We start from the raw sequence: 23,698 nt of genomic DNA, 5'->3' as shown, positions 1-23,698 counted from the left end.
CATGCTGCGCGGGCGAAGAAGCTTACTTTGTTCTAGAACAACAGCCTCCCCCATCGACGCGTAAATCAAGTTTCCTTATCTCCACCATGCACCCTTTACGGCAAAAATGTCGACCATGAGGATACCACTGGGTTTCCGGCCGGTAGTAACTAAATTAACTAGACCATGTCGATTGCGCTCACGATGTCGGAGTACTAAGTAGTGGATACACGCGGCGGCGCATGCGGGAATTACTGTAGTCGCTTCTGTCGAGTTGAATGTGGGTCTGTATAATGTACGTACATGTACATGGCTATGATGAGGCTCTGCTCGCATTACCCACAGTTGCGGCAATGCAGGTCTAGCCGCAGATTTTCGTGACCGTGCATGCTCGGACCGAGATTAAGGTAGGCGTAGAGTTGAGTGGTGAGTAGTGTAGTGTAGGAGGCTGGTGGCTGGTTTCAGCGTGGCGGTCAAGACAGTCGTGACGGCAATGGCGTGGCTGTATCGGCGATGCTCAACCGTTGAGTTGAGCTGGAGTCAGGGTGAGACGGAGGCAGGAACGATGGTTCACATCACACGAGTAACACCGCAACTCAAACCTTGATAGCCATACCCCTCCATTGATTGAGCAACGACACGCAATACACATGCACACCCTCCACCCAATCCCTCCACGTCAGGCGACCCTCGTTCGACCAGACAGCAGAAATGCCAGTCTCGACGATAGTATTCGTCGAAGAATGGAACCGGCGAGGTGCATTCGCACGTTTCGGAATTTGAGCTGCAGGTTGGCCGATGCTGCAAGATGGGCGGCAACCATGCCAGGTGTGGCGCAATCGCAGCTACTATCCATGTGCAATGCGTAAGAGGTAGAAAAGCGCACTAGAAGGCTGGGTAGTACCATGTGGAGATACTTCGGGAGAGCCGCAAGCAAAACCCTGAAGAGCTTAGGCTTAGTTAGAGCAAGAGGGCGATGTGACTCCAAGCGAGGGATGAGGAATAGTGGGTGCTGTCGGTGGGATTGTTGGATAGGCTGTAAGACGGAGGTATTAATGATTGTATCGCAGTGAATTACTCTGGACGCGCGTAATCAATGTCTATGAAGGCTACTTGCACAGGAGGCGCGCTGCTATCGCCATGGCCGCCGTTCGCGGTGTCTTCTTATCGGAAGACCTTCTTTGGGACGGCCCCTGCTGGCAGCCCCGGCCTGCCAATGCGACGCCTAATGATTGCGCCAGAAAATTCTAAGACGTGAGCGCAACCCAGGAGCCGCGCTAGACAGGCGACTACAATGATGCGAGCAGGCCTACTGGACTTGTCGCGTCTCCACTTGCAGCCCATGAGCTCATCAGGGTGCAGGCCGCCCTTGCCCGCTTTATCCCACGCGCAGCCAGCTAATGTGGTATATCTAACGCGGTACCTACACGCGGCCGCGGCCAGCTGAGTAGAGTCCTGCCCTTACTTTACTTTGGTTGCATATCTGTGACGTGCGGCGCTTTCTGTGTCTACTTCCTCCCACGCTTCGAATCAGCATCTCTCAGCTTGCTGACTGCATCGCCGTCCACGTTCGCATATTATACCACCTACGCCTGCTAGAAGTAGAAGGATACACTGTCGCTGGTTAAATTTCTACAATCGAAGAAGCCTCTAAACATCTCTTTGGTGGTGTTTGGTTCGACTCATAAAAAACGACCCTCGTTACATCATGCCTCGCCCAGGTGTCGGGGTCTTCGGCAGACATGCCGTGCCCACCCTGGAGATCAAGTACGCTTCTACCACCGCCAAACCTCAACATGGCGATATCTAACACATTCCCAGGCCAGAGTCGCCTTTTGTCGTTTTCTATGGAGAGTCGTCTGAGTCGCATGAGACGGAGCTGAGGGGCAAGTTGATTCTGAACAACCCAGAGTCCATGTCAGTGAGGAGCTTGCGAATCACACTCACGGGCACACGGAAAGTCTCGTACGGTAACGCCCCTTCCTGGAGGTTTACCAGAAGCGCATGCTAATTGACCTTCCCGCAGATGGCACTTGACCAACACCGTCAGCCCGCAGCCGATTACGCAAAAGACCAACTTCCTCGTCGAAGAACTCCACCTCTTTCCCGTCGACGTCGGCAGCAAGACCAAAGCGCACAAGCTCAACGCCGGATACCATGAGTGGGATTTCAAGTTCAAGATGCCCCCGAACCTTGACCAGAGCGTCGAGGGGCTGCCGACCAACTGGGTGGTTTATAGTCTCAAGGCCCACGTGGATAGAGGGTACATGAGCAAGCAGCTCAGTGCTACGGCGCACATCCGCGTCATTCGCACGCTCGGACGCGACATGCTCGAGTCCATGCCCATGGAGCAGATCAACGAAGATATCTGGGCGAACAAGCTGGCCTACAAGATTACGGTCCCGCAGAAGAACTACATTGTCGGAACGTCGATAACCGCCGATTTCGTGCTGATTCCCCTGCGCAAGGGTGTGGAGATTTCGACAATCAAGATGGAGCTCATAGAATCGCGGCAATTGTTCGCCGACTACGCTGGCCGCCGGATAAGTCACAACAACGACATGCAGGTTGCGGTCACAGAAGGCGACATGCCCGAAGACTCTGCGCGCAGGGTCCCCGACGGAACAGAAGACACGGACGCGCTATTCGACGAGTCGCATCGCTTTTCCATGACGCTCGATCTACCCAAGTCGCTCAAGAACTGCCGGCAATCCGTCGACACAGAGAACATACGGCTAACGCACAAATTGCGCCTATACGTCAACCTCAAGAACCCCGAAGGCCACACTTCGCAACTGCTAGTAAAAAACCACGTCCACCTCTTCATCTCACCAAACCTGCCCCCCAACGAAGACCAAAGCGTAGTCGTAGACCAAAACATCCTAAACGCCCAAGCCATCCAAGACGAAGTCAACCAAAACGCGCCTCCGACATACGGGCTCCACCAACTCGACTCTCTCTACAACGACATCGACCCCTCAGGTTTCATGACACCCGGCGGCGTCCACAGCATGATGAACAGCGGGGCCAACACGCCCTTCTACGCGCAATCGCGGCGCGGCTCCGCCGAAGACCTCACGTCCCTCGATGCAGCCGTCCACCAGCCCGGCGGCGGCGCCTCCGCTGCCGCCCTCCAACACCGCCTCGCAAACCTCAGCATGCACCACTCCGACCGCCCCACCCGCTTCCAACCCACCCGCCAACACTCCTCCGGCGAAAGCACGCCCGCCCACGCCAACTCCAACTCCAACACCACCGAACAAGCGTACTTCGACCTCCCGCCCTCAAACTACGACATGGACGCCCTAGCCCGCACGCCCAGCTACAACACCGCTGTGCGCACGCCCGCTGGTTCGCGTACGCCTGGCGGCATGGATATGGATTTGCCGAGCTACGAGATTGCGATGAGTAGGCCTAGTTCGCCTAGCAGGAGTCGCGGTAGTAGGGGGACTACTCCTAGTCCCACAAGGAGTTTGGATACGTTGAATGAGGAGACGTATCGGAATACGCAGATGAATAGTCGGAGGCAGAGTCCTAGGACGGCGAGTCCGAGTAGTGAGGGGAGGTAGGGGGGGTGTTTTCTAAGGTGGATGGTTGGTTGGAGGGGGGTTTGTTGGTTTGTTGTGGTGTGTTTATCATGGTATCTCATCGCCTGGTTCCCCTGTCATCGTTATGATTACGTTCACGAGCGCATGTTAGACGCAGAGACGCATATTTCTTTCACTTCAATGTTTGTATAGATATAGATTTAGACTTCCACTTTTGTTGGGCTTGGTATAGGGCTTCACCACTCTTGATTGGGTTGGGCTGGGTTGGTTGGATACAGAGGTAGAGGAGGGAGGATACCCCATGCGCATCGTTTTTTTACCATGCATAGTAATTACATATCATTACACTCTATCCTTCATCATCTAACACATTTGCTTGATCTAGATCTCCATCTGCAATCTACAATACCCAGGAGACTGTGACGTAGCAGATCACCTTGGCATCGCGTGCATGACTCGCGCGCTATCCTTACCATGGCACTTGTTACTTCCACACTCCCCCACGACTGACTCAATGCCTACCCTTCTAGGCTGAGACATGGAAGTGGCATAGATAACACAACAGTCACGCGTGACCTTCAACTAAATTTTCCCACCTCTCACACACGCCAAGCTGTCATCAGATCGTGGGCTGCCCAGGTGTCGGGTAAACACCGGGATACTCGGGCAGATGACCGAGATGTAGATTGTCGATCCATGGATTGGCGAGCTAGTATGAGTTTGGTAGTGTTTCCGCTGTGTTGGCTGCACGTATACTTCCGAAGTTGAACCACGAGTTTCTGAGAAGTGAGGACCATGCAGGTCTTGATAAGTAAATTGTTTCTTGGACATACTTGGCATATACTGACTCAAAGTACATGCTTGTGTAGAACAAGCAGTATGGTTAAACTCCATCACCAAAAATTCATCTCTAGGTAGCCAGCCCAACATATTCAACATCATTACTCATTACACCACCTCCATGTATACTCATCCCTTCTACATCCCCATCTCCATCTCCATATCTACGCCCATCCTCTCTACATCTACATCCCCCACCACCACCCTACGAAGGATAATGCTCAAACAAAAACCCCGCCGCCATCTCCGTATCCCCCTCCGTCGCATTCAACGCCGCCAACGCCTCCTGCCTGCTAAACCCCAGTACCACCAACTTCTGCACCTCTTCGTCCGGCCAAGCCGCACGCGCAGCAGGCAGATTACTAACCATATTGCGAATCTGGTCAGCCGTGATATTCTGAAGTCCGCTTCCACTACCACTACCACTTGCACCGCCTACACCACCCAGCGCCGCCCCACCCATCGCCGCTCCACCAAAATCATAGATAGGCGTTTCATCTAGGTCGACATCCGTTCGTAGAGACAATCCTAGCGCTTTAACCCACCCCGCCTGCACAGTCTCGGTATTGAGATCGCGGTCGGTGATGTATTCGACATCATCATCACAATCCCCCGCATTAAAATACTCCCATCCCATCATCCCCCCAAACCCCCTTCCCATTTTATAATAACTCTGCCGTAACTGCTGTGCAACCACCGCCAGCCGTCCCACATCCACATATCCACTGCCATTCGCCTCATTCGTCACCACGCCCATGACAATCTTTTCTGGTTTCCAGCCCGCGGCGATGATGGTATCGTACCATGCCGTTGTAAACGCGTCGCCCCATCCGCAGTAGAACTGCGTGTTGTACCATGCTATTTCTTTCCCCCAGACGCTGCATTCGAGCTCCGGGTAGCTGAAGCCGGATAGATGGCGCAGCGTGGGGTGTAAGGGGTTGGGAGTGGGGCCGCTGGCGAGCATGGGTCGGGGCGGGCGGAGGTGTGCGGGGATTTTGGGGTCGGGGATTAGGGCTGTGGCGACGGGGGCGAGGGTGATGAGGAAGTCGGGGCCGAAGTCTGCTCGAAGGCGCGAGATGAGGCGGGTGGTGGTGGAGAGGGGGATGGTTTCTTCGATGTCGAGGTCGAGGCCGGAGAGGGAGCGGGCGGTTATTAGGGCGGCGAGGGGGGTGTAGTATGCTTCGAACTGTGGGGATTCATTAGCTTTATGGTCCTAAGGGATGATGGGATGGGGGTGGTGAACATACACTCTCTTCATCTCCGCTCAACTTCTCGTAACTCCCCTTCGCTGCTCCACCCAGCATACCCAACACCTTGACCCCACTACCCTGCAACCAATTCACCTCGCCCCATAACTGATCAAACCTCTTATCATCCGGCTTGTGATCATTCAGCGTAATATTCCCAGGTCCATCATTAAGATGGATAGCCGCGACAATCACATGCGTGATGCCCGTGTTGTTTGTGAGCAGCGGAAGCAACGAGTGGTAAGTGCCGTTTGAGTCGTGGAAAGTCTGGTGGTAGACGATGAGACGGGGGCCGGTGGATGGCGGAAGGAGTTTCGCATTGGGAGTCATTGCTGAGTCAGTGGAGGAAGCGTGGTGAGCAGACCTCCCGTGGAGACCTGGTACGTGGACGCGTTCCTGCAGGTCCGTAGGGCTGAGGTGGGGCAGGCGCGCTACGTCATTCAGAGATGCCAGGGGCATCATCGCCGCTAGGGGCAGCATCGCGAGCCAGCACAGGAAATTCATAATGGCGGTGTAGTTGTATGTAGTATTGAGGAACGAGGCACAAGTGCAAAGTTTTATATTCCATCCCTCCTGGCATCAGCAGGACATGGCTGTGGTGTACTTTGGTTGTCACGATGCGATTTTACTGAGATCCATGGTTGCGATACACTGAAGCACTGTCAACCACAGTTCCACTTCGTGGAAAAAGGACAGCCTGCATACTCAAATCTTGAGGTCAGAACGCGCTGGAATGAACGCAGTATTAGTAATAGTACACTGAAGCCAAGGCTCACATTCAACACCTGATGTCTGTGTAGTTGTATGTAGTATTGCATGCATGTACTCAGTAGCATACCCTAACCAGAACGCCATTTGCTGTCCGATAAAGACACAGCCCCAATCCCTGTAACCAGAACAAAGCAGGAAAGCTCCTAGACACTAACGTCTCGTATTGCTCACCAATCCTGCAGACCACTCAAAGCGTAACAGTCGTAGCATCCTCCTGGGACAGGCTAGTGGTAGCCGTTGCTGTATTCGTGTCGTGTGTCACCGTTCATTCCGCCAAAGTATGGGTGGATGACCGTCTGCTTTGCTGAGATGCGGCCAGCGGGGTCGTAGACAAGCAGCGCATCGAGGAGGTCAAGGCCAACTTCGTCGAGGTTGGTGACTATGTTCGCGACGTCTGTCCGGCCCCACTTGGGGAACGAGGGCTTGAAGTCGGGGAAGGAGGTGACGCCGGGCCAGTCTTGCTCGTTGGGTGTGCCGAGGATACTAGACATGATTAGTATGTGGAGATAGTATAGGGTGAGAGTGCATACCGGAAGATCTTGAAGATCTCGTCAATTTCCGAATCACCAGGGAACAGAGGCTTGCGCGTGCACATCTCGGCAAAGATGCAGCCAACAGACCACATGTCGACACCAGTTGAGTATTGGCGACCACCAAGAAGAATCTCCGGAGCGCGGTACCATAGCGTGACGACCTAGGATATGTCAGACAATCCCAAATCACATATGCAGTATCCATACCTCGTGGGTGTATGTTCGCAGCGGAACACCAAACGCACGCGCCAGACCGAAATCCGCCAACTTGAGATTGCAGTCCTTGTCGATGAGCAAGTTCTGCGGCTTCAGATCACGATGCAGCACGCGATGAGCATGGCAATACCGCACGCCCTGACACAGCTGCATCATAAACTTCTTGACCATCTTATCGTCCATGCTCAGGCTCTGTCCCGCCAGCCCAGATCCCTCCGGCAGCGCCTTGCCCCGTCCACCCTGGCTAACCGGCAACGCCTCCATGTACTTCTTCAGATCCAGATCCAGGAACTCGAAGACGAGGTAGAGCTTGTGGCCGTCGGCGTGTACGATGTTGAGGAGGCGCACGATGTTGGGGTCGTTCATCTCTTTGAGGAGTGAGATCTCGCGGATGGCCGTCGACGGGACGCCTTCATCTTCGGCTTCGAGGCGGATCTTCTTGAGGGCCACGATGCGCTGGTCTTTGGTGGTGAGGTCGCGCGCTTTGTAGACGACTCCGTAGGTTCCTGGGATCATGTGAGTAGAGGCGTATTAAGCCATCAAGGAATGGCGTACCCTCTCCGACCTTCTCCAACTTCTGGTAGTTCTCCATGGTGGCGGGCTGGGGACTGCGATTGCTTCAGACGACAAGCGGTCAAGCGTGTTTAGGTGGATCGCGGGAGATGCAGTTTCGCCGCGAGTCTGTATTATTCCCGGTTCGAGGTGAGGCGAGGGTATGGGATGCCTCTCGTGTGTACCTGTGGTTAGTACGTGCGGGCAGAGAGGAAGGTGCAGCGGGGAGCAGGGGACGAGGGTGTCTGGTGTTAGGAAATTCGAGATGTAAACACCCTTGACGCATCGGGCAACGCGCACCCGTCAGCCACAAACGCGAGCTTAGTCAACAATACCTCCCACGTTCTCCAGGGTTACATCCCAAGGTTCCCATCATCACTAGACGTGCTGCTTCATACATCTACATTTACATCTACACATACATCCTCACTTTCCCAAATCTTTCTGCTGTCGAACCCACACGCAAAATGCACCACCTAGACCCCCATGAACGCCCTCCAGACAGCATACGCAACGTCTACAAAAAGTACCAAAAAATGAAAGCAAAAGACATAGATCTAGATGGCGACATCATCGATCTCTCGAGCGACGTCGCCGCGTCATCAAACCCCAAAGTGCGCGTAGTAAAGGAATACACCGCAGAAGACCTGACCGCCATTTTCCGTTCTTTCGCCGGTGAAGACGGCGGGGAGAGACTGCAAGCCACGGACTTGCCAAGATCGATACCAGTGTATGAACACGAGGATATGCCAGGTAGGACGTCTCCCGTGTTTTGAATAAATGAACTATTCCACGCTTGATATTCTGAATTTGCATTTTTTTGTTTTGTCATCTCATACCTCCATACCTCAACTCCTAACACCTCCCCCAGGCCTCCACATAACCCCCTCCCTCCTCCCCCTCCCCACCCAAATCACCCTCCTATCAACCCTCCTTCACACGTCCCTCTCCTCCCCCACGCACCTCACAAACATACACACCCACTACACCCTCTCCTACCCTCCCTCTCACTCCTCGTTCTTCTCCCTCCCCCCGCACTCCCCCACTCCCATCGCTACCCCCCTCTCCCCCAGCATCCACAAATCACTATCCATCTCCCAACTCCTCAACAAAAAGCTACGCTGGACAACCCTAGGTGGCCAATACGACTGGACCGCAAAAAGATATCCAGATACACCGCCTCCACCCTTTCCTCCGCAAATAAAGTCGTTACTAGAAGCGCTGTTCCCGCAAACGAAAGCGGAAGCCGCGATCGTGAATCTGTATTCTCCAGGCGATACACTGAGTGTGCATCGCGACGTCGCTGAAACGAGTAGTACGGGACTTGTTAGCGTGAGTTTGGGGTGTGATGCGATTTTCGTCTTAGGCACTACGGTGAAGACAGAAGGAGGAGAGGATGAGGAGAAGATCGTCACGCTAAGACTGAGATCAGGCAGTGCAGTGTACATGAGTGGGGACTCGAGGTTTGCGTGGCATGGGGTACCGGCGATAGTGGCAGGGACGTGTCCTGAGTATCTTCAAGACTGGCCCGCGTCGTCAGCAGAGGGGGAAGAAGACAATGGCGACAATGGGGGAGGAGAGTATGAAGCGTGGAGGGGGTGGATGGCGAATAAACGGGTTAATCTGAATGTGAGGCAGATGTTCGATTGATCACTCTACACCACTCCACTCCATATCATGTTACAATAAGATAGATGGAGATTACAAAAGCATTATCATGTATTAGTACTATTCAAAGCAAAAAGGGGTATGTATATATATCCACATCCACATCCAAACAACCATCGCCAGCCCACTTCACCGCCGCTCCATCAACATCAACGCACACCTACCATAGCGTCACCTTCGACCCAACATCCACATCCTCATCAGACGTACACGTAGCGATCATGAGACTTTTCCACTAGTATTTCCCCGGCTCGCCCGGAACCGCACTCCCCGGTGCCGTCGTCGCACTACCAGGCACCGCACTCGCAGGCGCACTAGCACCACCGCTCACAGCATGGTCAGTCGAGTTCGTACCAGCACCCTCCAGACCCGTAGTTTGGATAGGAGCAGGCTGCGTCTTCTCTTCCGGATACATGTTCTGCGGGCTAGTGTCGCCAGAAACAGGGCTGGTGGGAACGTCGTTCGTGACCTTACCCGCTGCGCCGCTGATGACCTGCCACCACTGCTCCGCAGCCTGTGGCGTGTGTGCCTTGAACGCAAACTCGTGTGTCATGGAGAACGCACCGCCGATCTTCCCCTTGGACACATCCTTGCCCTTTACATTAAACTTCTGTCCATTCACCGCACCGATCATACAATCAGGGATGTAGAGCGACAGTTCGGGGACTGGGTCCTTAGCAAAGTCGTCGTCTGTCTTGAACTCGTGGAGGAACTTGGAAGGGGTTACGACGTAGTAGTTTGTGTCGTAGGAGCGCATGATCTTGCCCTTTTTTTCGAGCGAGCCCGAGATGAGGGGCTGCGTCGCGCGGTGGTTTTGGTTGGGGAAACTGATGTCGGAGAGGGTGCGGGCAGGCGCGGCGGGGTCGATCAGGACGGTGTTGTTGCGCTGGATGAAGCCGTTCCATTCGAAGTCTTGGGGGATGCGCTGCGATGTGCCGACCATGTCGCCGTATGCGGCTTTGGTGTGCTCGGCTTGGGTGTTGACGACTTGCAGGAACTGGCCCATGCCGCTCTGGATGGTCTGGATGATGTGGGCTTCGAACTGGGCGAACGAGTTCTGCACGCTGATCAAGTCCTGGCGGTTGTTGTTCTCCTCCTGGACTTGCTTGTGCAGGCGGTGGTTGACGCCGCGCTGGAGGATGTAGGGATCGTCGGTGGCTTTCATGTTGCCGCTGTGCGAGTCGAAGACTGCGGTGTGCTGGCCGAGAAGCTCAATCTGCTTCTGGGTGTGCAGGCGAGCCTTGTCGATAGCCTTACTGCCCTTGCCAGCTCCCTTGGTGAGCTCCTTGCTCTTGTTCTTGATCTCGGTGTGGAGGCGGTCGAAGATGGGGAGGACGGCGCCCTTGAGCTGCTTTGCCGTCTCGTAGTGTTGGTTGGAAATGCCCTGCCATGGTTAGTCATAACATTGGTATATGATGTAGAGGATATCGTACCTGGGTGTTGGACCTGATGTTCTCGAACATGCCCGCAATACCACCGAGCGACTGATCGAAGTGGTGGCCCTCCTTCAGGGGATCCTTGACCGTCTGTTCAACGTCAGTAGCTATATAGCTATCGCATTGAGTCGACCAACCTTCAAGACGCGCTCATACTCCTTGCCGTGTGCGTGGTTAGTCTTCTCCGTGGCTGTGACATAATCCTCGAGGTAGGCGACGGCGTGCTTCCAAGCTTGCAATCGCTCCGCAAAGAGCTTCGTGACCTGAAACATGTTAGGAGCTTTCCTCTCATCGATATCCAAACTACTCACCTCTGAGGTGTCCTCTCCTGGGATGGCATCGTCGTCGGCAGATCGGTTGGTGAGGCTGCGCGTGGGCATCTCACTCGTGGCAGAGGTAGGCGCAGACATATTGCAGGTGTGTCGTGGTACTGGAGAAACAAGGTGCAGTCGTGGAACGTGTCTTCGCACGTGTAGGAGGTAACGTTGTTGTTGCTGTGAAGCTCGAAGACGCGGCTAGCGAGATTTGGTTGGTGAAGGCGGGGTTCGCGTTCTTCCGGAAATGAGCCCGTGTCGTATGCTGCACGGTGGACTTTTATAATAATAGAGATATCTGGTTCAGTAGGATTATTTTCCAGGGTAAAAATCAGGGTCCAGGGAGGGGTTTAAGTTTGATTCAAAGCTCCGGGGGCGCATCTAGATCGACACTCACACATGCCGGAGAAGCAGGGTGCCATGAGGTGTTTGGCTGGCCCTGTGACGTCAACGCTCGCAGCTTTAGTCTAGATCCACGCGGGATCTACGCCAGGAAATGGGTTTGCACTGCTGCTGCGCCACGATCCTAGGGGTGATCGCGGGACAGACCCTGACCACATGGTTACATTCAAGGTCGTTGACGTATCGTGGCTTCATGCCATTGCGCCCGAGTGTGAGAGGGTTGTCAGGGTCTCCGCCCAACGCCATAGTACCCCCACATTAGCACCGAGGAGCGGCAGAGGCTCCGAGGACTTTCAACGAGCACAACATTGCGCTAGGTCGATGTTCAGGTCAGGCAGGTAAATTCCAAGGTTGTGAGTTACCCCTGTCGAAAGGTGTAGAGAAAATCAGACTTTGGTGGTCTCCATGAGCGGTGCTTATTTGTCATGCTGTCAACTTCTATGACAGCCTGCCTGTTGCCAGTGTCTAATCAGGTTGAAACCTACCACGAGCTGAGATTGACGCCTGTGGTTATGTCAGAATTCGCGTCGCATTCTACTGTAAACATGCTAATAAATACTAGCGGCCAAAGAGTTTCCATGGAACCTAGGTAACGTGTACCTCCACCCAGATGATGTTTTTGCAATTGCAGAGTGCGACTCGACTTGTAGCCACCCTTATCGTTCAGAATCCGGTGACTGCCCAATTTGATCATATGTGCTTACTACAAAGCTGCATCGTAACAACCTGTACTAACCAGCATGAATGCTGCAACGTCCGAGCAGATAATAGCGAGGGTTTATGGTGTGAGTAGAACAGGGAGTTCTGAATAGTTACGTTCCAACATGACTTGTGTGGTGCATTTATCAGGTGAGCCGTCCCGCGAGTTGATTGGTATCATGGAGTCTGAGGGTGACAGCCCCAGTATCTCCATTTTCTCTCCTCGATTTGGATGATCTGGACGGGGCTGTGTGGTATGAATCCCAGGTGTCTGGAATGGGTACAACACTACGTTGCGAGTAGATCAGCTTGCACCCATGAAGCATGCTAATATTGGGAGTTAATCGGTATGTCTGCAGGGAGAGTCTTGACATCGTTCCCCATCTTGTGAATCCACTCAGTGTATTCCTGGATGTCTCCGCGGTGAGGGCAGCAACGGTTCTGGATCTGCCGCCTGAGGTCAACTGAATGGCGCAACCCCGTTCTCTTCTGCTTCGCAACGTCCGAACCAGTCACTATGGGGTTTCTCGCGAACTAGGCACAGTGACGAGTTGCAAAAGTCCGTCTTCGTCGCTGTGCCTCAATGAGACCTCACGTGGGCAGGATTCCGGTTGGGTTTTGTGTTCCAGAAATGTGCTGCAGTAGGAGCTTCTCTTCGGCCATTGCCTTTCCAAACTAGATAATGTCCAGCGATCAAGTTAGCAAAAGTGTTATGGAGTTGGTGATGTGTTGTGGCCGGGATGAACGGTCTCGGACAGTTGTCAAGGGACAACGATGACGTCGGACCGACCCATACTGCGACCCTTCAATATCCGTTCGTCTACGTTGAACCTCCGGTCGGCATGAGCGCCGCAGACGCGTTGGAGGCTTTGTATAGCAAAAACTGGGGAACAGGACGTATCTCCGATGTGAATTGGAGGCGGCAACCGCTTACCCCACATCTCGGCATACCGAATGCGGCTAAATTCAGCTGTCATCCGAGGTCGAGCTGGGATGTGGGAAGCATGGCATTGGAGAACGGCTTCATCCCCACACACTGCTCTTTGACAAATTAGGCTGTACATATAGGCATTACATTCTCAGATCAGAAACACAGTCAAAACAAATCTGTGTTGTTATCACAATAACGTGCTACCTATAGGATTCGGCACGCGCCTCCCCGCATTTCTCCACACGACCGAACACCGCGACAACAACAACCGTTGCTCACGATGGTTATATCAACAGCAATTCGCATTGCGCCATCGCGCGCAGCTCGCGCCCTCAATCTCCTTCGAACCGTACAATACACACATCCTCCATCATGCCCCTGCCATTCGAACCCCAACTACCACCAATCGCCGTCCACCGTTCAGCAAGCGCGACGACATCTCGCAACACCCCTCGATCATTCCCAACAAAAGGAATATGCGTTTGAGATGGCGGCATCGAGCATAAGATTTGGGCCGGGATGTACAAAGGAAGTTGGCATGGACTTCAAGAACATGGGCAGTAAGCGCGTCATGGTCGTCACAGACCCAAACGTGAGGAAACTAGACGCGATGAAGCAGGTCATTGAAGGTCTGGAGCGAGAAGGTGTGACATACGAGATCTTTGACAAGGTCAGAGTAGAGCCAAAGGACCACAGCATAATGGAGGCCATCAACTTCGCGAAGCCATGGAAACCAGACGCGTACCTAGCTGTTGGCGGTGGTAGTGTCATTGACACAGCCAAGCTGATGAACTTGTACACAACCTTCCCCGACGCAGAGTTCCTAGACTTCGTCAACGCGCCATTGGGCAAAGGCATGCCAATTCCGTCGAAGCTCTTCCCGCTCATCGCTGTACCAACGACTGCAGGAACCGGCTCTGAAACGACTGGTACTGCTATCTTCGATCTGGTTTCCAAGCGAGCGAAGACTGGTATCGCGCATCGCAACCTGAAGCCCACTTTGGGCATAGTGGACCCACTGAACACACGTACCATGCCCTCCGCTGTGCACGCATCTTCAGGTCTCGACGTGTTGTGCCACTCTCTGGAATCGTGGACCGCAATCCCATACTACGAGCGCACTCCACGACCGACCAACCCCCTCAACCGTCCGGCCTACCAAGGCGCAAACCCAATCTCTGACATCTTCTCTCTCAAGGCCCTGAAAGACACAGTCAAGTATCTGCCTCGCGCAGTGAAGGATCCCGATGACCACGAGGCTCAGTCGCAGATGTTGCTTGCCGCAACCCTCGCTGGTGTAGGTTTCGGTAACGCAGGTGTGCATCTCTGCCACGGCATGTCGTACCCCATCTCGGGCCAGAACCCGGGATACAAGCACTCAGGCTATGACGTTGACCACACCATTATCCCCCACGGTGTCAGTGTCGCAGTGACCGCACCCGCAGTCTTCAAGTTCACCGGCGCATCGAACCCAGAGCGGCATTTGGCTGCGGCCGAAGCATTCGGTGTCGATATCTCGAACGTCAAAGCAGAGAGCGCGGGAGAAGTACTCAGCGAGGCGCTCGCGGAGTTCTTGGTTAAGCTTGGTGACCAGCCACGTGGGTTGAAGGCGCTCGGGTTCGGAAAGGAACATCTGGATCAGCTGGTTGAGGGTACCATTCCGCAAGCAAGAGTGCTGATGCTGGCCCCAAGTTTGGAAATGCAGAATATTGATGCAGAAAGGGAGCAGTTGCGGGGATTGTTTGAGGATGCGATGGAGTATTGATGGACTAGTGTTGGCCATCTAGGTACGCAGCTTGACTTGTAAGATTTGCAATTTTCAATACATTGAACATTTATTCGAGATCGCATGCGCCAAATTGCTTGAGTTGCGTAGTACTGTTTTTCACATCGCCAGACATCCATGAACAAATTCTGGGTCCGGCAGGTTCTGCCGTGGCCCGTGCAGTTGCGACAGTCCTAACCCGAGAGCGTCTTTCAAGATCTGAGTCGCATATACTGCGGAAGGTGTAAGTGGCGAGCCGTTCCTGAGCCGTTGCAGTTACCATAGGATAGAGGTGGTGAAATCAGATCAAGGGTACAAGACGACGCCGTGAATGGTAATTTCGGAACCCCAACTCGACTATGCGAACGGGGTTGGCTGCCTCGTTCTTGCTACTTAAGCTCGCAGTCTCGCCCGATATATTTTTTTCATCAAAATTATATCTGCAGACATCTCCAGTCCTGGGAATAGCGACACACCACAACTCAAGAACCAAATATAGTGCGTAGCACACGATGGCACTACAGTAAGTAGCTATGGTAGTTCTGGAGATCTCAGTAACTAACAGACGACAAGGCGTCGATCAGGAACGCCGGAGATTCCCGATTATGACGATGTCGGTCCTGCTAGGCGCGGTTATTATCTCAGTATCGTCGAGTAAGTGGTAGCGTTTCGTTGTGATCTGGCAATGTTAACATCAAGTAGCGAATCAAGACGGCTCCAGATCTTACTGAAACAGTTGAGATCTCTCCATCGTTTTACCCACAAGCACAATCGGACAGTATTAAACGAAGCGAAAAAGGAGGAATTGGCCGCCTATCACGCGGCTGCTTGCAGCATTATGAACGCAATCCGTCGACTCAGAGCCGATGTTGACGAGCAGATCGTAAAGCATGAAGCTTTCCCATGCAATCAGATATTGCAGAAAGTGAAACCCCTTCCGCAGGAGCTCCGCGATATGATATATGGCTTCATTTTCCAGGACTCAGCTGTTCGTCTATTGGCGGAGGAGGACGAAAAGTTCGAGTGCAACTTTTATCTCTACCTCGAACCGGGAACTACAACGCGTATCCCTTACCGCTATCTTCTGGAGCCCGATTACTTCGTTGATGACGCTAAAGTCAGGGAAGATTTGGCTAGAGCGTGGTTTGAAACTACAAAGTTTGGGATTATGGATCCCTCCATCATGGAGTCTTTTCTCCTCCAGTTTCCGTGGAGCACTGGATTACAGCCGCTCAGCTTACTACACCACGTCACCTTGGTGATACTTCTTGAATCCGATAATGTCGATCACACCGGTTACCTGGAACGGTTTAAGTCACTCCTCCTCCTCGACAAAGAGCATACAAAGATCACGATCTGCGTGCCCTTTCTCATTGACTACCCAAATTTCAGAGACGCACAAGTTTTACCATTGAGAGGGCATGCGCAGAGTGCAGCGTATCTCTTCCCAGACTTGGTTGACTTGAGAAGTAGGGGATTCAAGGTGACAGTGCGTTCTGAAAGGGGCCTGGAATTTCTAGTTGAGCCTGAAGAAACTACTGTGGAAGGGTGGACAAAGAAATTCGAAGCGGCTGTTGAAGAGGCTCGCATAAAGTTCTGGAAAGAGGAGTATAGTGGACATTATCCGGACTGGGACGACATGCAGGACAAGATGGAAGATGCGTCACAGAAGTATATCTCGGATAGCTCACAGCACTACTTTTCAGGTGATCTGCAAGAGGATGATTCGGATGAATCACACGAGGATGAGTCAGACGGGTCACAAGAGGATGATATGGACGAATCAGAAGGATAAGATTTGGAACAGCCGCGAGCAACGTAGACCTTGTATTGCACGACTCGCTCAAAAAGAAACGGCACTGACTGGAAAATTGTTAATTAGATGCGTCGCATGCTGGTGCTATGGGCCATCGGACGCCATCACGTATCGAATGTAAGCCTTGACTCTAGTGTATCGCAACCATGGTTCTCAATGAAATCTCATCTTAACAACCAAAGTATACCACGGTCACGTCGGACGCTAAGCCGAAAGAGCTTGGATGCGTCACCTTTGCTACTTAACTTCGCACTTCCCCCATGTTTTTGTGTATCGAGCTTTGAACACACAGATTTCCTCGTTTCTATAATCAGCAATACATCTCGGGAATTGACTATACTGCGTGTCACAAGATGGCGCAACTGTGAGTAGCAATAACAGTCCTCTAAATTTTGATAGCTAACGAGCGAAAAGAGCCCAGATATATCCATCAGTATACTGGAGCCCCATCAGATGGAATGATGATCACGATTCTGATTTTGAGATGAACATTTACCTTAAAGAGTATGTAATACGCTTCCGTTGCGATCGAGATAGTCATTGACAACGGGCAGAGCATCGTTCCGGCTGGAAAACGCTAAAAGGCTTTCATACGCTGTCCGGCTCTTGGAAGACGACGCAGACGTGCCTGCGCTCTTGACCACTGAACAGCAAACAGCCTTTGGAAAAACAAACGGCATCGCTAAGAGCATCATCCAGAAAACGAAATGCGAAGTCGACACTTGCATCAGGTCTTACGAAGCGCCGCGCTGCCGTGCGTTGCTCGAGGAAGTACGCAAGCGATTATGTCAAGAACTCCGCGACACGATATACGGGTTCGTCTTCCAAGGCCAACGAGTCGAATTAGACGAAGACCATGAAGTCAGCGGACACGAGAGCATTAAAGGTATTAGCAAAGCTAATCTAAAGTGCCGGTCTGACACCTGGCTACTGACACCCGGCTATCTCACTCAAGACGACCCAATCAGGCTCGAACTGGTTAAAGCGTGGTATCGAAATGCGACCTTCCTTGTTATCCATCCCAAATTCATTTGCAGATCTCTCAGAAGATTGCGATGGTCCACCAATCTGAACCCGGCCGGATTCATCAAGAGGTTTGAGATCAAAGTACGGATCGGTGGCGAAACGTTTGATCAGGAATGCTTCGCGGAGAGACTTGAGTTGCTCAGGCATTTCCACAGGATGTGCCCGATCGTAACAATTATATTGGAGAATCTCGTTGAAAACATGTATGACGGTCATGATGCGCAGGCATGCGCTCAACACGCCGCATACATGTTTCCAGCGTTGCTGTCACTGCATCGTTTGCGGTTCAAACTCATAGTTCGAGCTGAGTTGAACTTGAAGTTCGTGGTGGTACCGGAGGAGACTACCGTAGAAGAATGGTCCAAGAAGTTCCATGAGGCGATCGAGTCGCCACGCGCTCAGGCTTCCTTGCAGGAAATCGAACGAAAAGCTCTTGCATCAATGCGTCGGAGGGGATGGTAGGACATGGAATGAAAGCTGTGCGCAAGTGTCACCGCTAGGCATCACGAGCGTTTTCCGCTTGTACTTCTTCACGGATACCTAGCAGACCCGCAGTACCATTTACCACCTGCACTCTTTATCACTTCTCCAAATCCACACTCAAGTTGACAGTGTAACATCATGTCAGTGAACATCGATAACAGTGTCTCAGGAGCGACGCGAACTCAAGTTCCCAGCGACACGCGACTTCTCTCTACCGCGGAAGGGTAAGGTCATCAAACATGAGCAGCTTACAGGCGGTGGCTAACAGTTTTCCAATAGGTACTCCAAACAGGCGCCGGCTATGTTGAATTATACAAATACCAATGTCGCTCGCGTGACTATTGTGTCAGCCACTGTCGACGAAGATCGGCAGTATCTTCAAACGTACGCGCCATTTGGTTGAGAAAGAACAATAGCTGACCTCCAACAGCGAGTTAAAGAAGCTGAAAGTCCTTAAGAAGATTATAGACGCGCGCGTTGGAGAACTGAACGCCGAGAATCGGATTTTCTGTCTACGCAACAGTTGTCCAGTCAAGGAGCCTTCTCATGGACCCGGTCGATACCAACGGATGTTCAGACTACAGGAAGAAGCCCGTAATATCGCTACTGAGATCGATCGCCGTATGAGGCGCTATGCAGCGGCGCAATGTCTCCCTATCTGCACTATGGTCTGCGACAAACTACCCCGCGAGCTTCGCGACATGATATACCAATACATCATCGGGGAGTCGATCGTGAGGATTGATAAGGAGGTACTGAAATCTTTCCTCTTTTGTTCCGAAATCGGTGTCACGCCCATGATCCCCGCAGGGTTCACAAATCGCACCAGCATTGCCTACGAGCACCTCTGGGATCGTGAGTACTCCGGCAAGCTCTTCTATTCCGAGTTTATCGAGGCCTGGTACCGCAATACAACATTCTCCTTCGTCAAATGTCGTCTCGTCCCTGACTTCCTCAACGATCCGCGCTTCGGCTACGGCGCACCACCGCGAGAGTGGGTGCGCAAGATAAAAATCATCAGGATCACAACAACGGAGAGCGTCCTCTCTATATACAGGGGAGAAGAAATAGCACATAACATCAAGACCGGCGATCTCGATAATCTCAAAGATCTGCCCAAGCTAACGCGTGTCATATTTGACTTTGATGCAGCTTTTACGTCACTTCCCACGTATCACGACAATTACAGGCGATTTGTACTAACGGATCTGAAGGAGATGTTTCCGAAGATTCAAGATCTACTAGATAGGGAGTGTAGGGTATCGGTAGTGTTCTCTAATATGAGGCCGCTCGAAATGCGAAGGGATGAGCTTACTTCTCGAATATGGGAGGATAAGCTGGAGGCTATAAGGCCTGATTAGACGAAGTACATAACACCCAAAAGGGCAGCCGGACGGCTACACATACCAAATGTTATTTCCTTGTACTATATGATGTTGTTGTCGTCTCCTACCTGGAATTGAACGAACCTGAAGATCCCCTGTGCGCGCTGTTGTCGGCGCGTCGCCGCGTTGCCCGGTCACTCACCTTCACCACGCCAGTGACCCCAAATTCACGCTCCTTCCGCAAACAGAACAATCACGCCCTTCTAGGCCTTTCCAAACCGCGTCATCGCCACCCATTACTCAGCCTCGGCGCCGGATCAATCCCCCGCCGCGCACCCACACTGCCTATATAATCCCGCTCGCGCCCTCCCTCGCACCTCTTCTCTTTTTCCTTACCTTGAACTCAAAACCGCAATCGTCGCTCTTGTTCGCATAGACGACTCAATTGCGGTTTTACTCCTCGCTCTCTCGCGCTGACGTGGGAGAGTGAGGTGGTTCAAGGTCATACCGTCACCACGCGGTCGCTTGGCCTTAGGGACAAGCTTTGCGACCTTACGGGGTTCAATGGACACACTTTCATCGGAACCCATACCTACACATCCTTATGGGTGTCGCTTATCCACGGAGAAGCTGTTTTGAATCTCTCAGCTCATACGATTGCACACTCGGGGCGTACGCAAAAGCTGCTACGGCAGTGCTACGCCGGTTTGCGTGGTTTGACTGAGACAAGAATCTACGGATCCCTTGGCTGACAATTCCACACACTTGGGAGCGTCGGCGTTTCATCTGTTTTTGGGCTACTGACGGCTACGTCAGTCGCGAGAAGCTGCGAGAAGGTGTCTTCTCGCAGGAGGTTGTTGATCCATTGCTGAGGGTGGGAGGGAGGCGGAGAAGCTTTCATGACCATCCAGCTCATTCTTTCGCACACTCGGAGAAATGAGCAACGTTGGCATGATTGACAAGACATGGATTCACGCATCTTGGCTGATCTGTCCCACCCACTTGGGAACGGTAGCCAGTCGTGATGACATGTACTTGAGGGAATATGGGGTGGGTGGGAGGGCATTGTGACATGGAGTGATTTGTGGATGGGGTGGGTGAGAGGGGGGTTGGGTATGGATGGAGGTGGTAGATGGGTCGAAGGGAGGGAGGAAGTTGTGGTATCGGTGTAGATAGTAGATAGAGTAGAAGAATATCCATCCTTCTACACAACGCTATTCTGTCGTGAGTGCTCACTAAAAACCCTAGACTTGAACTGAACTTGTTCGCTGGAAGTTCCTTCGCGCAGTACTTGGATTGCTACAAGATATCGCCCACTTCGTGTTGTGCGATCAGAAGACGAAGTAGGCGGCTCACACATGGACTCGCGAAAAGTTCCAAGGGGATTGTGTTTGCTACATGCGTTCCAACGCAGTGAAGGTCCTTAAGCTGCAAGTAACAAAAGAATACGCGCAGAGAACTTGAATCACGTACGAAAACAGTATAAAACCTTTGACGAATCCCAATACAAGGGGACATAACATAGCGCGATCTTATAGATGTTGTCGATTCTGGCGAGGTTTACTATTCCAACGCCCGATCGAGTGACGCGAGATTCGTTTTCTTGATATTCGCTACATACTACACTGCGAGAGCAAACTCATGGAAGCGCGTAGTATCGAGTGGTCTTCCTATACTTGTCGGTGCTCGTAGTCGGCGCACGAAGTAGACAGTGCTATGCATGCCGCATCATGAACCAAACCCAGCAACCAGCATATCTATCCGCTTTCTTCTCTCTACTTCTTCTATACAGCAGTCACACATGCTCTAGTGTTCTATTATTTCCCCGCTGCTTCTTGACATCTTTCTCTCGCTTCGTTCCTGGGCATTCACCCAAGCCCAAAAAAACATCAAAATCACAACACCATCACACTCAACCGCCAAAAAAATACTTTACACATCCAAGACGCATGTGCAAAGAGCTCAAGCCCGACGTGGGGGTCGAACCCACAACCTTGAGATGAACCAATCGAGTCTAGTTAGGACGTGAAAGCTAAGAGTCTCACGCTCTACCGATTGAGCTAGCCGGGCTGATATATTGGCTTCGGGAAAATTAACGTGTACTGATTGACTGTTGTAGAGGCTGGAATAAAGCAGTACGGGCACAGGAGGCTTGTAGCGTCTGGTGTGAGGTGTTCAAGTTGGGCGTGGTAAAGGTAGGTTGAAGTTTTTTCTCTTTCGGCCGATATACGGCTACACTTGAGGATGGGTTTCCAGCATGGAACGACTACTATGTTTGTATGCGAACACATGGCATACACATCACAATGCTACGAATGACTACTACGCGCGGACAGAAAGCAGAGGTAGTAATACCTACACCCCACTTACACACCTTCTACACCTAGCCTCAGGCACAGATACACAATCCATCACAACACATGCCACCTTCGCTATCGCTGTCTTACCCCTGCGTGTAACAAAAAACCCCACGCTCATTGTCAAAAAATACAATACCTCAACAGTTCACAGCTGGCCGTCAGCACTACACCCAAAACCCTACGCACCACCCAAGCGAACACTCCAATGCTCATTCGCGACACCGATAGGACCCACATCGGCGGTCATGCACGTACCCGCAGAGCCTCAACACCTTCCTCCGACCCCCGATTGCAGCCGCCTCCATATCCAATATCCAGTAGTGCCAGTTCCCATCGTCTCACCTATCATTCGTTCGGAGTCGGCACGGGCAGAGTTCATACACCAGCTATCGTTCGATAGCGTGCCATCGCACAAGACCCCGAAGCAAAGACTTTGCTGTATCCACAGTCCAGCCACTTCAGAGTCGAGATGAGACAGCGATGGCAACGGTGGTTCGCGATGGGCTTAGGTTACAGACTTCGATATTCCCGGCCGGTGAACTAGCGGCGCGGAGGTAGTCGTGTTGGTGGTTGTATGTATCCAGTCTGCGTTATGCGAGGGTGATGCTTCTTCTCGAAGCGGCGCTAATGCAGAGTCTAGAAGGGCGTGAGAGTACATGCCACATGCGCGCGCGATTATTCTCGGGAGGATTGGGATAGGCTGGGAAACTTGCGTAGTTGCCGTTGTTTTTCGATACGCCGAACACGTTGTCTAAGCGTAGGCAGGCGTAAGCCGGAGGCAGAGCATCGGAGGTTAGCTGGCATCGGTGGTTTGTAGGGCTATGGTTCTACTCGCTTGGGACTGGAGAAACCGAGCCGAGCCTCCGAGGATAGACTATCGTTGTCTTACCATGCCGGAAGGAGTAGCCCACTAGCATCCATCGCAGTGTAAACGAACGAAAGATAAACTAGACTCGTTGCGAGTAAGTTGATACCGGTGTAACGTTGCCCCTCAAACCACCGCTTGCGTGGCGGTGAAAAATGGCTGTGGCTCAGATACTCGAGAGGCTCGAGCCGAGCATTCACCGTTGTGGGTCGCAGACGCTGTCAGCTGCGGACATGGAACATGGCATTTCATCTCCATGCCATATCCACATGTACAGAAATAACCGAGAAGTTCTGGACTCGCGGAAACTACTCGTTGTGCGCTTTATAGTGGACCTTTTTGTCGGAAATGTACGGGTGAGATTGAGAACTGTTCTCGTCCGCGCATCTGCAACCCCTAATTGCGGAGTACAGCCAGACATGTGACAGCAAAAGACAACGGGAACTATGCGAGGATTTACGCCCCCCAGGTGGAGATATTGATCCTTGTAGAGCGAGTAGGATTCGAGATTCTGCATGCGAGCTTTACTTTGATGGGGAAGGATTATGACAATGTGACTTGCAAAACCAACTAAAGAAAAGAAAAAACTCCTCTTCATTCAGACTCGTGCAGATATCACGTCCGATGTAACAGTGCTTTGGGTAGCAATGCAGGTACGTACCTGCCATTTTGATTCCGTTGAAACAATAACCCTGGCTGCGCTCGTGAACTTGCGTTGCTTGCGTGTCGGTGGAGCTCGGCAAGCACCGCACACATGCGCGCCCGCGCAGGTTTGGCACGTGAAACTCGGTTCATGCATGCATGCGTTCGCAAGTCAGCGTCCGTCGGATTTACCGACATGAATGTGCTGCAGCGTCGACAGCTGCGCATGAGTGACGCTGTTCATGAGGAAATGGATACGATTGTGTGATTTGTGCATACT

General features: G+C 52.4%; 7 protein-coding genes and 1 non-coding gene across 8 annotated transcripts; 4 read left to right on the top strand and 4 right to left on the bottom strand.

Moving 5' to 3' along the window:
- Positions 1 to 1,687: 1,687 nt before the first annotated feature.
- On the top strand, positions 1,688 to 3,548 carry J4E92_010710 (uncharacterized protein; the record flags this gene model as incomplete). Its single annotated transcript, XM_051502045.1, has 3 exons — positions 1,688 to 1,746; positions 1,801 to 1,944; positions 2,006 to 3,548. The coding sequence occupies 3 exons, from the start codon at positions 1,688 to 1,690 to the stop codon at positions 3,546 to 3,548; spliced, it is 1,746 nt and encodes a 581-aa protein (XP_051347757.1).
- Positions 3,549 to 4,572: 1,024 nt separating this feature from the next.
- On the bottom strand, positions 4,573 to 5,944 carry J4E92_010709 (uncharacterized protein; the record flags this gene model as incomplete). The annotated part of the gene is made up of 2 exons (XM_051502044.1): positions 4,573 to 5,553; positions 5,615 to 5,944. The coding sequence occupies 2 exons, from the start codon at positions 5,942 to 5,944 to the stop codon at positions 4,573 to 4,575; spliced, it is 1,311 nt and encodes a 436-aa protein (XP_051347756.1).
- Positions 5,945 to 6,609: 665 nt separating this feature from the next.
- Positions 6,610 to 7,726, bottom strand: J4E92_010708 (uncharacterized protein; the record flags this gene model as incomplete). The annotated part of the gene is made up of 4 exons (XM_051502043.1): positions 6,610 to 6,868; positions 6,916 to 7,079; positions 7,126 to 7,640; positions 7,690 to 7,726. 4 exons carry the CDS (start codon positions 7,724 to 7,726, stop codon positions 6,610 to 6,612), a joined length of 975 nt encoding a protein of 324 aa, XP_051347755.1.
- A 1,863-nt stretch (positions 7,727 to 9,589) lies between these two features.
- J4E92_010707 (uncharacterized protein) lies at positions 9,590 to 11,200 on the bottom strand (the record flags this gene model as incomplete). The annotated part of the gene is made up of 4 exons (XM_051502042.1): positions 9,590 to 10,738; positions 10,788 to 10,880; positions 10,928 to 11,053; positions 11,102 to 11,200. 4 exons carry the CDS (start codon positions 11,198 to 11,200, stop codon positions 9,590 to 9,592), a joined length of 1,467 nt encoding a protein of 488 aa, XP_051347754.1.
- A 2,216-nt stretch (positions 11,201 to 13,416) lies between these two features.
- Positions 13,417 to 14,901, top strand: J4E92_010706 (uncharacterized protein; the record flags this gene model as incomplete). Its single annotated transcript, XM_051502041.1, has 1 exon — positions 13,417 to 14,901. One exon carries the CDS (start codon positions 13,417 to 13,419, stop codon positions 14,899 to 14,901), a length of 1,485 nt encoding a protein of 494 aa, XP_051347753.1.
- Positions 14,902 to 15,739: 838 nt separating this feature from the next.
- On the top strand, positions 15,740 to 16,696 carry J4E92_010705 (uncharacterized protein; the record flags this gene model as incomplete). Its single annotated transcript, XM_051502040.1, has 1 exon — positions 15,740 to 16,696. The coding sequence occupies one exon, from the start codon at positions 15,740 to 15,742 to the stop codon at positions 16,694 to 16,696; it is 957 nt and encodes a 318-aa protein (XP_051347752.1).
- A 374-nt stretch (positions 16,697 to 17,070) lies between these two features.
- Positions 17,071 to 19,587, top strand: J4E92_010704 (uncharacterized protein; the record flags this gene model as incomplete). Its single annotated transcript, XM_051502039.1, has 3 exons — positions 17,071 to 17,081; positions 17,302 to 18,201; positions 18,657 to 19,587. 3 exons carry the CDS (start codon positions 17,071 to 17,073, stop codon positions 19,585 to 19,587), a joined length of 1,842 nt encoding a protein of 613 aa, XP_051347751.1.
- A 1,929-nt stretch (positions 19,588 to 21,516) lies between these two features.
- J4E92_010703 lies at positions 21,517 to 21,621 on the bottom strand. The gene has a single exon. It is a non-coding gene; the product is annotated as a tRNA-Lys (tRNA).
- Between the last annotated feature and the right edge of the window lie 2,077 nt (positions 21,622 to 23,698).

This window comes from Alternaria infectoria (genome assembly GCF_024043175.1).
Source record: "Alternaria infectoria strain BMP 0036 chromosome Unknown scaffold_41, whole genome shotgun sequence".
NCBI classification, from domain to species: Eukaryota; Fungi; Ascomycota; class Dothideomycetes; order Pleosporales; family Pleosporaceae; genus Alternaria; species Alternaria infectoria.
The sequence above is the reverse complement of the archived record's forward strand: the minus strand, read 5'-3'. Positions and strand labels throughout refer to the sequence as shown.